Source organism: Manis javanica, chromosome 17 (assembly GCF_040802235.1).
Source record: "Manis javanica isolate MJ-LG chromosome 17, MJ_LKY, whole genome shotgun sequence".
In the NCBI taxonomy this organism is placed as follows: Eukaryota; Metazoa; Chordata; class Mammalia; order Pholidota; family Manidae; genus Manis; species Manis javanica.
Genome location: NC_133172.1, coordinates 19384462 through 19401285, shown reverse-complemented (window position 1 = coordinate 19401285; position 16824 = coordinate 19384462). Strand labels below are relative to the sequence as shown.

Below are 16824 nucleotides of genomic sequence, written 5' to 3'. Positions count from 1 at the left end.
GATGGACAGTGACTGTACTGGGTATGGATTTAATAATGGGGGGAGTCTAGTAACCATAACGTTGCTCATGTAATTGTATATTAATGATACCAAAATATAAGTAAATAGATAAATAAAACTAAGGAAATGTAAATCAACTATGGAGTTCAATAAATAATACATCAATACTGGTTCATTGATTGTTAGATATGTATCATACCAGTATGTTAGTAAGAGGAAGTTGAGGGTGGGAAGTCTGTACTATCTTCTCAATTTTTCTGTAAATCTAAAACTGTTCTAAACAGTCAAGTCTGTTGAAAAGTAAAAAACACATTTGCCAAGTAAAGCTCACAAGTGTTTTTGTGAAATTTCATCATTATACTGTTATATGTGTACTTACTTGGAGTCCATAGATATTCCTTAACCAAAAAATAAAGTCAATGTCTGCTGTAGGTTTCTAGAAGTTATCTTTTATCAGGTTGCTGAAATTCTCTTCCTATTTTGCTAAGAATTTTTGTCATAAGAAGGTGTTTGCTAAATTTTACCAAATGTTTTTTCTCTATGTATGAATACTGTATGTGTTTCTCTTTAATTTCGTAAGTGAATGACATTTACAGATTTGTCTTAGTGTTAAACCATGCTTGCATTCCTGGAGTAAACACAACTTGGTCATTGTATATTTTTGTTTTGTGCAATTCTAAACATGTGTGTTAATATTTTGGTTAGGATTTTTGCATTCACTTAATGAATGAAATTGTCTTGTAACGTTCCTTTTATCCCCTATTGTCCTTAATTGGTCTTACCTTAATGAGTCCCAGTAACACAAACTAAGAAGTATTCATATTTTTAAGAAATTTCTCTAAGGAAAAAAGAAAATTCTCTTGGAAAGCTCATAAAAGATTAGAATGATACATTCCTTGCAAGTTTAGTGGAAATGACCTGTAAATTCACATAGGTTTGGTGCACTGTTAAGAAGAATTTAAACAATTACATTGTTTCCCTAAGGCATAGTACTTACCTGCCTATGTCTTCTGATTCAGTTCTTTGAGTTTTTTTTTTTTAGTGTATTTATCCAGATCATTAAAATTTTAAGTATACTGGCCCGGTCTTTAGTTATCCCTTTTTTTCCCCCTTACAACTTTAATCTGTGCTGAGGTTACATTCCCCACTTAGTTACTTATATCTCCTCACCTTCTCATGATCAAACTTGCCCAATTTTTTGTTTGCTTTTATCTCGATTATATCTTTCCTTCTAACTCTTGAATTTATTCTGTGATTCTTGTCTAATATATGTTAGGTCATTAGATCATTAATGTTCACCTTTCTTTATGTGTAAGTCTGTTAACTTTTCTTCCAACTACCATATTCAATGCATTCTTCAAGTTTGACATGTAGTATTTACAGTATTACTACAAATTTTTTAAAACTTCCATTATGATTCTTTTAACCAATGAGTTGTTTTTATATTCCAAATATATAGGTTTGTACTGACTTAGTTACATGCTTATCTCCAGTATCAGACTAAACTTCCTCAACACTTCACGGCATACAATAGGCATTCAATGAATGCTGGCTATATTTAATTTAACCCAAGAAATATCCTAAGAAAGCTGCTAAAGTGCCCTCTCACCACATTTGAAATAACATTTGTAAGTACAATCTCTCCAGGATATTTAAATAAAAATAATCCCATTTTCCATCTTCAGTACTGAAAATATGCCCAGAAATATATATACTCTTACTTAAACAAATACTTTGCCCAAACGATGCAATGAATAGGTTCTGAAGGTGTGTTACGAATTGTACAGCCAGGAAAAGTTCTCTGGGTTGGTTTGGGATGACATTCATAACACTCAGTCACACCCTGCAAAGTCAGGATATGAGAAAAGTATTTAATCCAAGATAGTGATTTCTCAACATCGTAAGGTAATATAAACATTTCATTCATTTATCTACAGTTCAACTGGGTTTTATACGTCAAGGAATTAAAAAATATTAGTGACTCCAACACCCTTACTTTCCAGATAAGGAAGTGTAACATATAAGCTAAGTGAATCGACCTGTCACAGATAATGCTAAGCCAGGATTCCTCTGCTTCCCAGCCCAATGAACACCATTTACAACAAGCTAAATACAAATTAATGCACCTGGTATCAAATATGAGATTCATCTTGTTCACACTGAACAAAAAGAAAAACTACTAGAAAGACAAACAGCTTTCCAATTATCTCTCAAAGTTGTGAAACTGTTAACTTAATTATTCACAGCCTTACCTTATTACCTCCTAAAGACTAAATGAACTGAAAGTAATTTTTCAAGAGCTATCTAGACACAAGGAAAAATCCTAGGTGTTACCAAACCAAACTGTTTTGTTGATACAGGGTTACATTTTAAGTTACACTGTAAGGAATCCTGGGAAGAATCTATGCCATCTGGGATAAGTTTTCAAAACCATCATAGGAATGAATATTCTTCATCTTAGCAATTCTCAACCTCAATATTAATATGTATTAGTATCTAAGGGTAATCAGCAATGTGTTTTTATTAATGGTTAAAGAACCAAAACCTGCATTTGTTTAATATAAATAACAGCAGATCCAGGGTTTTCTTCATAACATCATTCCTGGTATCCTTCCAATATGCTTTCTTGGGGGCAGGCACACAGCAGTCATCCCTCAGATCACAGTAGGGAAAAAAAAAACCTACTGCCTTCCCTATCAATAGATTCTGAAGATCTCCACTGAGTTAATACACATTGGTATTTACAATTGTCCTTTTAGAATGATACTAAGTAAACTTTCAAGAGTTATCATTTAACAGTTAAAGCAAATGAAGGAGGGCCACACAATTTTCAACATGGGTAAAATGCCAAGTAAAGGACAAGATGGCACATTAGTAGAGTATAACTGCTTTTAGTTTCAAGACCTGCAAGATTATTCAAATGTTTCTATGTTTAATTTTTTGAAAGAACTAATAGAGAAAAAAGGTCTGAAAAAAGAAATTTGTCACAATTCTGAGATTTTTTAATATTGGATTATGAATACAGAGGTATTTGCTCTATTATCCTCTAGTTTTGCCTAAATGTTGAAATATTTCACAAAGCCACTGAAAATTTTTTTCAAATTACTCTTTAGATCTATAAATCAAGATTTCTTTTAGACAAAAAGTAATTTTTTTACTATCATATATCAAAGACATCTTGACATCTAGTCTCATGGCTACAAAGAATTTAAAAAGGCAAGTTTATTATACTTACCAGCTTAAGGATTTTAATACTTAAGCTAAATGAAACAAAGTAGCACAGAGCTACAAGATCCAGGCCTATATTCTTTTTAGGTACCTTTACAGTATAAATCCAAAATATACTTCCTCTTCCTTAAGGCCCTGAATAAATATTTGGGAAGTAAAACAAACAAAACTTTCTTTACCTTTTTGATGGTAGTTACTTGCCCAAGATAACCAGCAGTGCCACTCTCAATAAGAGGGATGTCAGCTGCTAGACACATCCTATTAACATGGTTTCGGGCAGCTAGAAGAAAAATACTAGTTAGCAGAAATTTGTGGGAAACAAAGTGAAATGTACCTTCTTTAACTTACCCAAATTATTTTTTCACGCAATTTCCTTATAGCTATAATCAGAGTTAACACAACTATAACATACATTTAAGAGACATTCACTAGCAAAATTTCAAACTTAAGAAACTTTTATCACAAATTTACCATAGGAAAAGCACCTATGTATAATTTTTAAATTCCAAAGTGCCATCTTTTTTTTGTTGTGCCTACTCTATTAACCTTGACTAAAACAGTTTCAATGTGTTCTGATTCCTTAACTTATTATTCTCATATAATTATCAGGTAATATATCAAAGTGAATGGAGAATATTATCAACTTGGAACTATTAAGGCAGTTTAAGGGTAGGGGAAAAAAGATGAGTTCAGTTAAACTAGCCATTCTGAGCCTTTCTCATTTGTATGTTTTTTCTTTAGGTATTTATGGCCCCAAGTTTTTACAAACCAATGTACTTTTACATGTTGGAATAATTATAGGAAAGGAATATTACTAAATATTTTCACCCCCACAGATTTGTTAGCAATAACTGGGTATATAATACTTGATTATATGAAACATCACCCCAAACTGTGAAAAGGTTAATGATCTAGAAAACCATGTACACGGTTATCTTATGGTACCAGATATACCTAAAATAACTGAAGAACCATGGCTTCCATACTAACTTTGGCATCTGTTGCCTCATTCTCAGTAACAGCAGGTTTTTTTTCTAGCCCTGACTACACTTTATATTTATCTAGGCATTTTTGAAAAATATATTCAGGCCCCTTTCAGAGTCTGATTTAATTGGTCTTGGGGCAAGGTCTGGGCATTGCTATTCTTTAAACCCCTAAACAAATGAATGTGCTTAAGTGCTGGGATAATCTGAAACAACCCGACATGCACATACCCTATGCAGTCACCTTCTTCAGTGATTTCACCTTCCCTTGTACTTACACTTCTTGGTAGAATTGCAGAATATGAGATAACTAAATTCCTGCCTGGATCAGTTCTGGTTAAAATTATAATCAAGTGGCAACCTTACACTTCATCTTACTTCCCTATAGATCTTTAAATTCTAACTTGTAAGGAAATATCTTAATTAATACTAAACGTGTAAATAGCCTTGTGATGGGGTAAAGAAAATACTTAGAAACCAGAAGTATTAAAATAATCTCACCTCTGTTATCTAAAGCATTCATAACCAATATAAATTGCCGAAAAAATTCCACATTATAGTCAGGGCTACAAAGCAAAACAAAAAAAGGTCACTAAAACAGCTGGCCTTACACACGATCTTCACAGTGTAATACAGGGTCCTAAAAAGCTACTAAACTAATAATATTGCAAAAGTAAATGATATTAGGGGTTCTGCCATATAAGTTTGACTTTTTCTAAAGACCGTAAGCATATTTTAGAGAAATCATTCCCAATTTCTATGCATACCTATACATCCTTTTTGGCTAGCTACTTAGGGCACAAGAGCAGGATCTCAAACTGGCTGAAAGATGGCAAGCGTTTACCAGTCCCACCAGGCTTTCTCTGGGCAGCAAGTGCCTGGGAACATACAAAAAACACATTCCCAGGATGTGCCTGTCCTCTGGCTTCACCTCACATGGTCAGGATCAGGCAGGGTTCAGGCCTCTAGGGTCCCTGCTTTTAGCAGCACTGGGAAAGCAGTACAGGGTAAGGGGGTTGGTTATAGGGCTATAGGCAGGCCTGAAGAGCAAACATCCAGAGAATAAAAAAGAAGCTGGGGAGAAAAATTCCCCTGAGAAAGTACAAGAATCTCTAATTACAGACCCAAACAAGAACTCATTATTTTTAATACCATTTACTTGTGAGCTAGACAACAACTACAAATAAAGGATGACTTAGGCCCAGGGTTCCTTTGCCCCAACACCTCCAAAATTATATATTTACTCTATCTTTACTGAGATCAGAGTGTATTTATGTACCGTCAAAACTACTGCCCCATCACAATTCCTAGTGTTATATTACAGAAGTCACAGTCCTAATAAATTATTTCGGGAAGGAACCTTTTAAAAGAGACAAGAGCTGAAATCAATCAAAATGAGAGCAATATATTTAGAAAAGTCTGATGCATCCATCACATACAAGGATTTTTCATAGTTCAGAATATCTTTTTATTTAAAAATAAGAATATAAGGTCTTTTATGTGTTTCCAAGTAATTTATTTATTCAATGTCTATCACCTTTAATCTAAATCATTCAAATCATATATATATATATATATAAACTGCTGAAACAATGCCACTCATGTGGGCACAAACTATTACATTCTAATTATTCTAGAAAAATCATCTTTAAAAGCAGAATGACTGTGAACTCATGTATTTGGCTAATAAAAACACCTTATAGTTTAAAAGTTTAATTAGAAATTCACAACCAACACAACTTTGTAATATAATAATTAGAACATACTTCATGATGCTGTCATGGTAGGCTATGATATTAGCTTTTGGGTAAAACTGCAATACACTTTCTTTGGCGACCTGGAAAAACAACACTGAATTACCAATTTACTACAAGATTTCCACCTGTACTTGAAATTATAGCAGATAATACTGTTTCACCTACTTACATAATATCTTATTTATATTAAAAGCTAAATACAAAAAACGTGACAAATTTCAGTAAGATTATACTATATATGCATATTTATAAAATAATAGGAGTTGCCCCTCCCATATACACATCTACATGTACATCAAGCTTCAGCAACAATAAAACTGCAGTAACCAAGTGTCATTCATTCAATAAATATTTACTGAGCATCTTCAATGTACCCAGTAGCAGAATCTATGAGGCACTTGGTGAACCTAAGTGACATCAATCAAATAACCATCTAATTAAATGTAACTATAAATTATGATGATACACAGAAAAGGTAGAGGCTGTTATGAGAGGATGATCTGATTTGGTCTAAGAGATTTAGGAAACTACCCCTAGAGAAGGGAGCCAAAATTTGAAAAATGAAAAGGTGAAAAGAATGGGACTTTCTGTAAATGGCTGGGACAAAGCAAAGGGAAAATATGTTTTAAAAAGCTGAATCAAGATTTTAAGGACTAAAGAAAGAAAGGTCAGGGTGGCTGTAACCTCAAGGGGAAGCTCTTTTTCCAAAAGGGACAACAGCATAGGCTGTAACTTCTCTGCCCCCAAACACAGGAAAGTAACAGTCAACTTCTAAGGACTGTAGGAACACAAGGCTCATCCTAGATAAACAATCAGATATTTAAATACAAAGAGGACACCATTTACAGGACAGGGTGGAGGACTTCTACTTCCTCAATAGAATCAAAAGAGGTCAGTCTTTACTCCTGTATCTTTATTCTTTACAACCCCTCAGTTAAAAAGAGATGGCTTCCCAAAACTGAAGGAACAAAATAGCAGCAGACTCAAGAGACTCCAAGAAGGAACTAGTGGTTACCAAAGGGGAGGGGTGTGGGAGAGTGGGTGGGGAGGGAGGGGGAAGGGGATTGAGGGGTATTATGTTTAGTACACAAGGTGTGGGGGATCACAGGGAAAACAGTACAGCACAGAGAAGGCAAATAGCAGATCTGTGGCATCTTGCTGCACTGATGGACAGTGCCTGCACTGGGGTATGGGTGGGGACTTGATAATATGGGTAAATACAGTAACCACATTGTTTTTTCATGTGAAACCTTCATAAGAGTGTATATCAATAATACCTTCATAAAAATTTAAATAAATAAATAAATAAAAAGAGATGGCTTCCCCCCAAACTGTCCCTCCTACTGGAGAGCCCATATTAATGTTACAATATAAGATCCATCAGAGGGTAGAAATATAAATGGATAAATAGAAATGGTATGAGCAAAATAAAGCTACCTGAGCCTTTGATCTTCCAACATGTTTCTTTTGAAACAAAAACTGCCTGTTGAGGTTGCTGACATCAATAGTGTCCAGATCAATCTGTAAATACATAAATACCAGATAAATCACAAATACCCTGATACATTTGAGCACTATCACTATCCTCAGCATCCACAACCCAAAACTTTGGATATTTGCTACATTAGTGGAGAAAATGCTTTTCAACCAATAATAGAAAATTGTTAAATATAGTTGAGTGTATATTAAACAAAGAATGGATGCATTTTTCTTGTTTAATCATCCTGGCAAGTATGTTAGGATATTCTGTAGATGACATAAAATCATGTGTGATTTTATTGAAAATGTATTATATAATTTGTTTATCAATGTACTTACTCTGTCAAATCCAATATAATTAGATTTAATTGTGCTGTTTTTCTTAAATGGTACTCAGCAGACTTGCTGAGTTTTTGCCACTTTAATTCAAGAGTCTTCTTTTTGAATTAAAAAGAATTGAATTTTTTCAATCACACACAATTTCATTTACGATTACTACCTAACGGCTGTGAAGGTGAACTTCCACACAAGGTTAAAAAAGTGCCACATTTTAAGTATTATCTAATTGCGGCTTAAAAGCAAATATAAGAAAATAATAACTAATGCCATTTTCATTCCATTTCAATAAATTTATATTTAGAGTAAGCAGATGTTCTAATAGTGAAACATCTTAATGGGTCTGGTTATACCTGGTAAAAAACATCAAGACATCTAACCACCTGAACATCATTTTTTATTTGTACTTTGAGGTGTCCAAATTCACTGTCACGTCTATTACAAAAAGATTCTTCTGAACAAGTACTAGTAGTTACCAGTTAAGGCACAATCACGGGTTTGTGGTACAAAACTGGATAGAATAACTATAAAAAATAAAGCAAGCCCCCAGCCAACTCATTTATTCGTTCAGTAGGCCTCCTTTACTTTTTTCATTCCGTGTATCCACTACATCTTAAGACTTTAACTCACATCATCCCAGTTCCAGGCAACATCTCCAATCTCTAAAAAGTTTATATTAACAGAAACAACTTGATTTAAAATTAGTCACTGTGTACCAATGCAAGTTAAAATCCCAACCAACACCTTTAATGAAATAAGCGAGCGTATTATCTATGGTGCCAACGTATCACGCAGATTCTCAGAACAGAGGATCGTGAGCCCCAAAGGAGTTCTGTCACCTGCTTCGTAACCCAAGGTTAAGTTACTAAACCTCGCTGCATTTCACTTTTACTCCCAACTTAAAAAAAAAAGAGGTGGAGGATGAAAACAGCGTTTGCAATCTTACTGTGGTAAGGAAAATAAAAAGCTTTAATGCCAAATCTCGTTGGACCGCTTCGTGCTCGGGACCAGAGCTAGCATGTTTTGGTTGCTATTTAGCGCCACCCTCTCTGCTCTGGATCATTACTTCTGAGTTACGGGGGATCTCCGAATTGAACAGTCTCAACATCCACGAGGGACTCAATCGCCTCCTGCTGAGGAACTGCTCATAAGAAAAAAGACACGAGGCCGCTCCCACAGCTGTGCCGCCACAAACCAGCGCTGCCCCGAAGGTGGGGGCAGGCCCGCCGCGCGACGCCCGGAAGACCCGGGCCCGCTCCAGACCCCAAAAGAGGCCGCAGGGCCCGGCGTGCGGTGAGACCCGCTCCGTCCCCGCCGAGGAGCTCCCTCTCCGTGGGCGGCCACAACCCCAGGGCTCTTGGCCTGCCGCCGCCCCCAACACCGGTCCGGACCTCCGGGCCCAGAGTCCCCGGCCCGACGGCCCGCCATTCAGCCCGCGCGCACGCTTGGCCCTCACCAGGTCGATGTGGGAGAAGCCGGTGAGCACGAGGTTCTTGAGGAGCTCGCAGCCGATGCCGCCCGCGCCCACCACCAGCACCCGTCCCCCTGCCACAGCCTCAGCCAGCTCCCGGGGCAGTCCCCGCGACAGTGCCATGGCGGGACAACCACGAGCCGCGGCGGAGGCGGAGGCGGGAGAACTGAGCCGCGGCCGGAAGCGGGTGGGGGAAGGGCGACCCAGCTTCCGCTCCTGCGCACTGCGGCCGCCCGTTGGCGCCGGCGAGGCGGCGTCGGTGGGCCGCTGTTAGGGTTGGGCTCTGAGCAAGACTTTATGCACCACCGGCGTTAATCCAACCTGGTCGTGTTTTTCACAATCGTAGCCAGAAACGCCAAACGGCTTAAAAGCCTAAGAGTCACATTTTACCCTGGGGTGTGAACTCCCAGCCGAGGTTTACTTACAGGTTTGAGAACCGATGCCCTTGTATGTAAACAACTCTTACAAATTAACAAGAAATCAAATGTCACCCAAACAAAAAATATAGGCAAGAACAGCACTCACAAAGTGGACAATATAATCAATAAGCATATTAAAATTTAATCAAATACATGCAAAATAAGGTTTAAATTATTTTTACCTATTAAACTGGGAAAAAGTAAAAGTGTAACCCTGTGTTGTCAAGAGAAAGGAAGACAAGCATTCCTGCATCCTCAGGTAAGGATTCTAAAAGCTTTTCTAGAAGGGGTTAAAGGATCAACAGGCATAATAAAAAAGTAGTTTATTTGACCAAAAGTCAATTTGAATCAGGCAGCATTCAAATTAGCAGAAAGGGGCTTGGAGGAGCTGTATGAAATGAAAGACATTCATAGCTAGAAGGGAATGGGAATAAGGAAATTATACTTGGCAAAAAAGTAGGTTGGTTATTGCAAGGTTACTTTCCTTTAGGTAATGGCAGGAATCTATTAGGCAGATTACCTAACTAGTGCTGATCAAGTGATTCCTGATTGACTGGTTTAAGATTCCATTTCTGGGAATCTGTAAAGTCTGTTTGGTGATATGGGACTTAGCATAACTCCATTTTCAGCCTGTTGTCTTTTTTTTTTTAACAAGGGTAATTTGAAAATATGATTATAAAAAAACTAAAATTGTGCATGGCATTTGACTTACTCATTCCTAATCTAAGAATTTGTCCTTCAGCAGTCTTCACTGATTTTAAAAAGAAAAAAAAAATAGCCATAGGCATGTTATCATGACAACAAAAAATGGAAAAAAACAAATGGCCAAAACTGGTGTTAGATTTTTGATGCATGTTAAAAATGCAGGGTTAGTGGGGGCGGGGGGGGGATACTCGGCAGCAACTACAATTATCTCATGAGCAACTATTGATGGGGGAAATGCTCACAATATTAAATGAAAAAAATATAAAACCATTGGTATGACTAAATTTTGTAAAAACGAAAAATACATTAAAAAACAGGAAGAAAACCACAGTTAATGTTGTGAATCTCGGTTGTAGTAGAATTGAGGATAATTTTTATTCTTTATAATTTTCTGTATATCCAAAATGCTCATGCTCCTCAAAGAAAATGCTAATTTTAAAATCAGGAAGAATAAATTTTCCCAACCACGAAAAAGGACAATTATGTGATACAAGTGCTTGTTAAAAAAGAAACAACAGGCTCAAAATGGAGTCACTTCTGCTAAGCCTCACACCAGCAAACCAACACTTGGCACCTAACCTGACTGTAGTTTCAGCCTCTCCCAGGAGTACAATATTAAACTTGTTAGTCTATGGAATTCCTTGGTCAGCACTAGTGAGGTAATCTGCCCGGTAAGAGCCCTTGCTTTCCTCTAAGGGAAGGTAACCTTGCTTGAAATAATTCACTCCTTTAACTTCCTTGATCCCACCCTCTTCCCGCAGATAACCCCACACAAGCAGCTGACACAAGAGGCTTGCTGCAGGATGCTGACCGTAACCTTACCTTTCCCTCTAGACAAAGTGAATGGAAGCCACCTACCTTGGCTGTTCTCCTTGGCCTAGACTGGGCTGAACACGTGAGGATCTTTGCTATTCTTTGTGGATTTGTGTGTGTGCATCAAGTGTAAAATGCTTGCCTACCTTGACAAATTCCAACTGAATACAATTGCAGGAAGTGAGAAAAAGTGCCACTCATGCCTAATCCTATTCCTCAGGGCCCTTTCTCTTTCTAGCTCTAGATCTCTTACACAGCAATGAGTTTTACATTTAGATATATCCACACTGGACTTACTTTCTCCTATCTTTCTTACTTAATATATAACAACCGTACCCTACCCTTGTTTACCATGCTTTGCCTGATAACCTCTTATAACTACCTACACCCTGTCTCCCCTCCCCCATCTTTTGTCTTTAGCTGAAAAGATATTTAAGGTGATGGCTTGGCCCATCTCAGGGAGTTACTGTTTCCCTGGTTATCTTCCATGTATATAGAAGTATACATGTTGTAAACTTGTTTTTCTTATGTTGTCTGTTATTACAGTGGGTTCTCACTAAGAACCTAGAAGAGTAAAGGGAAAATTCTTCTTCCCCTATAAAACCCAGCATGTTTGAAGCCTCACTGACCAGCACCTTCAGTTTGCACACTGCCAGCCACTCTCCATCAGGTGCTGTGCAGGGCAGAATCAGATGGGGTTCTCATCAGTCACATTCCGCCCAGGAGAATCCTACCGTATGATAATCTGGGCCTAATGCATTATTTACCAGAGCAGCAAATCAAATTGTTTATACCCAGTTTGTTTATTTATGCAGGCAAAGAGGTCTGTACATAGTTGGTGGGAATGTTTTCATACTGCTGTCAAGGTACCAGAACAGAAGGGGTTGATAACATAAACACTGAAAAGAAAGAGAAAGGGGAGATTGGGAAAGCAAATAGCCGAATGGAGGGCCCCTTTCCTTGATGCTGTAGGGGCAGAAGGTGCGAATGGGTGAGGGTGAGGGTCCTGGGGAGTGGGAACATGGGGCAGGTATAAACAGCTGGTGTCACAGGGTGGGAGCCTCAAGCAGCTGGAGGAGGTTGAGTGGTTTGATCCATCAGCACCTAGGGACAGCACCAGAAAGGAGAGAAGTACAGAGGCAGCAGGGTTAATCAGAGGCTGACTGCTGTTCCTTGCTCTTCAATTGCTCTCCCTCCTAGAATGCCCACCAGGCTGCCAGTGCAGGTAACAGCTGCCCTCTGGGTGGAGAGGAGCCACATCCCAAGCTGCCACTGTACAGACAGGCCTGGAAGGGTAGACCAGACAGGGATTCTTAATCTCACTTTAGCTCCAGCACAAGTGGCAAAAAGCAAAAAGGGCAAAACTTAAAAATAAGAGTTAATAACTTGTGAGTCAAAATGAAGTAAAAGCAAATTTGGACATTAAATTTATTTTAATTTATATAAATAAAATAATGCTCTACTTAAATAATAATGCATCTGGGTCTTCTTGTACAATACAAAATTCTTCCATGGGAGTCTGATGATTCTGAGGCCAGCAACTCTTCTCACATGTGTAAATTAGAATTGTCCCAAATTCCACAGAAAGACCTGAAAAATACAACAAATTCAGGATTTCAGCAAAGAGAAAGTGTTAGAAAATACACTCAATATCTGAATGTTTGCTTGGTGGAGAGAGCCCACGCCTGGAGCAAAACTTCTTGGTTCAATCCCAGCTCTACCACCTTGACCAAGTGACTTCAATCCACTGTAATAATGACTGGATTTATCATGATGCTAAGAATGTTGTGAGGCAGATTAAATAAGCTAATACATGTAAGACACTTAGAACTCATCCTGGCACATCTTAAGTATTCATTGTAAAATGAAGAAATTAAGCAATTGGGAAATAAGAAAGGGGAACAGGCAAAGGTGGCTCAATGTCACAAAAACTGGTATTACTACAAGGAATGATTTTATCTTACAAACTGAAAAAATAATTAGGTAAAGCAAAAACACAGCTCACTAGCTAGCCTTCAGTCATAAGACAGTCACACTCTTTCCTATAGTAAGTGACCACTGGTGATGAAAAGGAGATTAAACAGGAAAATACAAGTTTTCATTAGAATGGTTTACACTGTCTGGCATTGAAAATCATTTAAAAATATGTCATACTAAAACAACACTGCCTCCAAGAAAAGATTCAGGCAAAATACAGAAAACAAATCCTAAGAGTCTATAGAAATTTATCAAAGGATGGAGCAATGAAGAATGGCACCAAGAAACATGAGCAATAAGCACTGCTGCTCAGCAATTTTAGATAATTTGTTTTTAATATATATATTTACAGTTCTACTTTTACTCTTAGCAGTGCTGCCACTGCATCTCATAAAGTTGGGTATTTGTCTCAAGGCGTCTCATTTCCCTGTGATTTCTTCATGACTTGTTTAAAAGCATCATGTTGATTTTCTACATATCTGTGAATTTTCCAGTTTCCCTTCTGTTAGTGATTTCTACTTCTATTTTGTTATGATTGGATAAGATACTTAAAACTTACTTTTTTCAAGATTATTGAAACTTACTTTGTGGCCTAACGTACGGTATATCCTAGAGGATGTTCCATGTGCACTTGAAAAGAATGTGTACACTGCTGCTGTTTAAGTGTTCTGTGCTGTATGTGTCTGTAGTCCTAGTTGATTTACAGTGTCAAACCCTCTGTTTCCCTATTGGTCTTATGTATGACTCATTTATTTATCATCAGTGGGGTGTTACAGTCAGTTATCATTGTAGCACTTTTTCTCCCTTAATGTCTGTGCAGTTGGTGCTTCATATATATGGATCTCTGCAGATAGAAGCATATAAGTTTATGTTTATTATTGTTTTATCTTATTGCCCTATTGAGCCTTTTATCAACAAATAATGTCCATCTTTGTCTCTAACTATTTTCTGACTTGAAGTGCATTTTGTCTAATGATAACATAGACACATCGGCTCTTCTACATTACTGTTTGCTTGGAATATCTTTTACTGCCCTTCTGCATTGAAATTCTTTGTCCCTATATGTAAAGTATCTCTAACAGATGGTGGATAGATGGATTTGGGGGGTTTTGTTTTTTGGCTTTTTAAAAATATCCAATCTACCAACATCTTTTTAAAAATACAAATTTAATCGATTTAATTTTTGTTGTTGGTTTTGTTATTATTTTTTTATTTTTTTGATATCATTAGTGTACAATTACTTGAACAACATTATGGTTACTAGGCTCTCCCTATTATCAACCCCCCACTCACATACTCCATTACAGTCACTGTCCATCAGTGTAGTAAGATGCTATAGAATCAGTAATTGTCTTCTCTGTATATACTGCCTTTTTCATGTATCCCCCTGCTACATTATGTGTGCTAATTGTAATGCCCCCTTTTCCCCTTATCCCTCCTTTTCCACCCATCCTACCCAGTCCCTCTCCCTTGGTAACTGCTAGTCCATTCTTGGGTTCTGTGATTCTGCTACTGTTTTGTTCCTTCACTTTTTTCTTTGTTGCTATACTCTACAGATGAGTGAAATCATTTGATTCTTGTCTTTCTCCATCTGGCTTATTTCACTGAGCATAATACCCTCTAGCTCCATCCATGTTGTTGCAAATGCTAGGATTTCTTTTCTTCTTCTAGCTGAATAATATTCCATTGTGTATATGTACCACATCTTCTTTATCCATTCATCTACTGATAGTCACTTAGGTTGCTTCCACTTCCTGGCTATTGTAAATAGTGCTGTGATAAACATAGGGGTGCATATGTCTTTTTCAAACTGGGATGCTGCATTCTTAGGGTAAATTCCTATGAGTGGAATTCCTGGGTCAAATGGCATTTCTATTTTGAGTTTTCTGAGGAACCTCCATACTGCTTTCCACAATGGCTAAACTAATTTACATTCCCAGCAGCAGTGTAGGAAGGGTTCCCCTTTCTCCACATCCTCATCAACATTTGTTCTTGTCTGTCTTTTGGATGGTGGCCATCTTAACTGCTGTGAGGTGAAATCTCCTTGTGGTTATAATTTCCATTTCTCTGATGATTAGGGATGTGGAGCATCTTTTCACGTCCCTGTTGGCCATCTAAATTTCTTCTTTGTGGAAGTGTCTGTTCAGATCCCCTGCCCATTTTTTACTTGGCTTATTTGCATTTTGTTTGTTGAGGTGCATGAGCTCTTTATATAATTTGGATGTCAACCCCTTATCGGATATGTCATTTATGAATATATTCTCCCATACTTTAGGATGTCTTTTTGTTATACCGATGGTGCCCTTTGCTGTACAGAAGCTTTTTAGTTTAATATAATTCTACTTGTTGATTTTTGCTTTTGTTTCCCTTCCCCAGGGAGATATGTACATGAAGAAGTTGCTCATATTTATGTTCAAGAGATTTTTGCCTATATTTTTTCTAAGAGTTTTATGGTTTTATGACTTACATTCAGGTCTTTGATCCATTTTGAGTTTACTTCTGTATATGGGGTTAGACAGTGATCCAGTTTCATTGTCTTACATGTAGCTGTCCAGTTTTGCCAACACCAGCTGTTGAAGAAGCTGTCATTTCCCCACTGTATGTCCATGGCTCCTTCATGGTACATTAATTGACCATATTTGTTTGGGTTTATATCTGGGCTCTTCTATTCTGTTCCACTGGTCTGTGGGTCTGTTCTTGTACCAGTAGCTAATTGTCTTCATTACTGTGGCTTTGTAGTAGAGCTTGAAGTTGGGAAGTGAGATACCCCCCAGTTTATTCTTAATTCTCAGAATTGCTTTGACTATTCAGGGTCTTTGGTGGTTTCATATGAATTTCAGAACTATTTGTTCCAGTTAGTTGAAGAATCCTGTTGGTAATTTGATAGGGATTGCATCAAATCTGTATATTGCTTTGGGCAGGATGGCCATTTTGATGACATGAATTCTTCCTAGCTGAGAGCATGGGATAAGTTTCCATTTGTTAGTGTCCTCTTTAATTACTCTTAAGAGTGTCCCGTAGTTTTCAGGGTATAGGTCTTTCACTTCCTTGGTTAGGTTTATTCCTAGGTATTTTATTCTTTTTGATGCATCTGTGAATGGAATTGTTTCCTGATTTCTCTTTCTGCTAGTTCATCATTAGTGTATAGAAATACCACAGATTTCTGTGTGTTAATTTTGTATCCTGCAACTTTGCTGAATTCCAATATTAGTTCTAGTAGTTTTGGAGTGGAGTCTTTAGGGTTTTTTATATACAATATCATGTCATCTGCAAAAAGTGACAGTTTGACTTCTTCTTTACCAATCTGGATGCCTTGTATTTCTTTGTTTTGTCTAATTGCCATGGCTAGGACCTCCAGTACTATGTTGAATAAAAGCAGGGACAGTGGGCATCCCTGTCTTGTTCCTGATCTCAGAGGAAAAGCTTTCAGCCTCTCGCTGTTCAGTATGATGTTAGCTGTGGGTTTATCATATATGGCCTTTATTATGTTGAGGTACTTGCCCTCTATGCCCATTTTGTTGAGAGTTTTTATCATGAATGGATGTTGAATTTTGTCGAATGCTTTTTCAGCATCTATGGAGATGATCATGTGGATTTTATGCTTCTTTTTCTGATGTAGTGGATGATGTTGATGGATTTTCAAATGTTGTACCATC

General features: G+C 37.4%; 2 protein-coding genes across 8 annotated transcripts in view; both read right to left on the bottom strand.

The window, feature by feature from the left end:
• UBA2 (ubiquitin like modifier activating enzyme 2) overlaps positions 1 to 9447 on the bottom strand; it is a 40082-nt gene extending 30635 nt beyond the window's left edge. The window contains exons 1-6 of one of the 3 annotated variants that reach the window (XM_017672389.3): positions 9240 to 9447; positions 7406 to 7489; positions 5978 to 6048; positions 4713 to 4777; positions 3408 to 3508; positions 1722 to 1843 (exon numbers count right to left, since the gene is read on the bottom strand). In XM_017672389.3, coding sequence (XP_017527878.2) covers positions 1722 to 1843; positions 3408 to 3508; positions 4713 to 4777; positions 5978 to 6048; positions 7406 to 7489; positions 9240 to 9377 — 581 coding nt within the window. In that variant the 5' untranslated portion in view covers positions 9378 to 9447. Of the gene's footprint in view, positions 1 to 1721; positions 1844 to 3407; positions 3509 to 4712; positions 4778 to 5977; positions 6049 to 7405; positions 7490 to 9239 lie in introns of those variants that run through there. The other 2 variants (XM_037021529.2, XM_017672390.3) reach the window with 2 other exon arrangements.
• A 2555-nt stretch (positions 9448 to 12002) lies between these two features.
• Positions 12003 to 16824, bottom strand: part of PDCD2L (programmed cell death 2 like) — a 36484-nt gene continuing 31662 nt past the window's right edge. For 2 of the 5 annotated variants that reach the window (XM_073226307.1, XM_037021531.2), the window contains one exon: positions 12606 to 12781. In XM_073226307.1, coding sequence (XP_073082408.1) covers positions 12739 to 12781 — 43 coding nt within the window. In that variant the 3' untranslated portion in view covers positions 12606 to 12738. Of the gene's footprint in view, positions 12296 to 12605; positions 12782 to 16824 lie in introns of those variants that run through there. The other 3 variants (XR_012126809.1, XM_073226306.1, XM_037021530.2) reach the window with 3 other exon arrangements.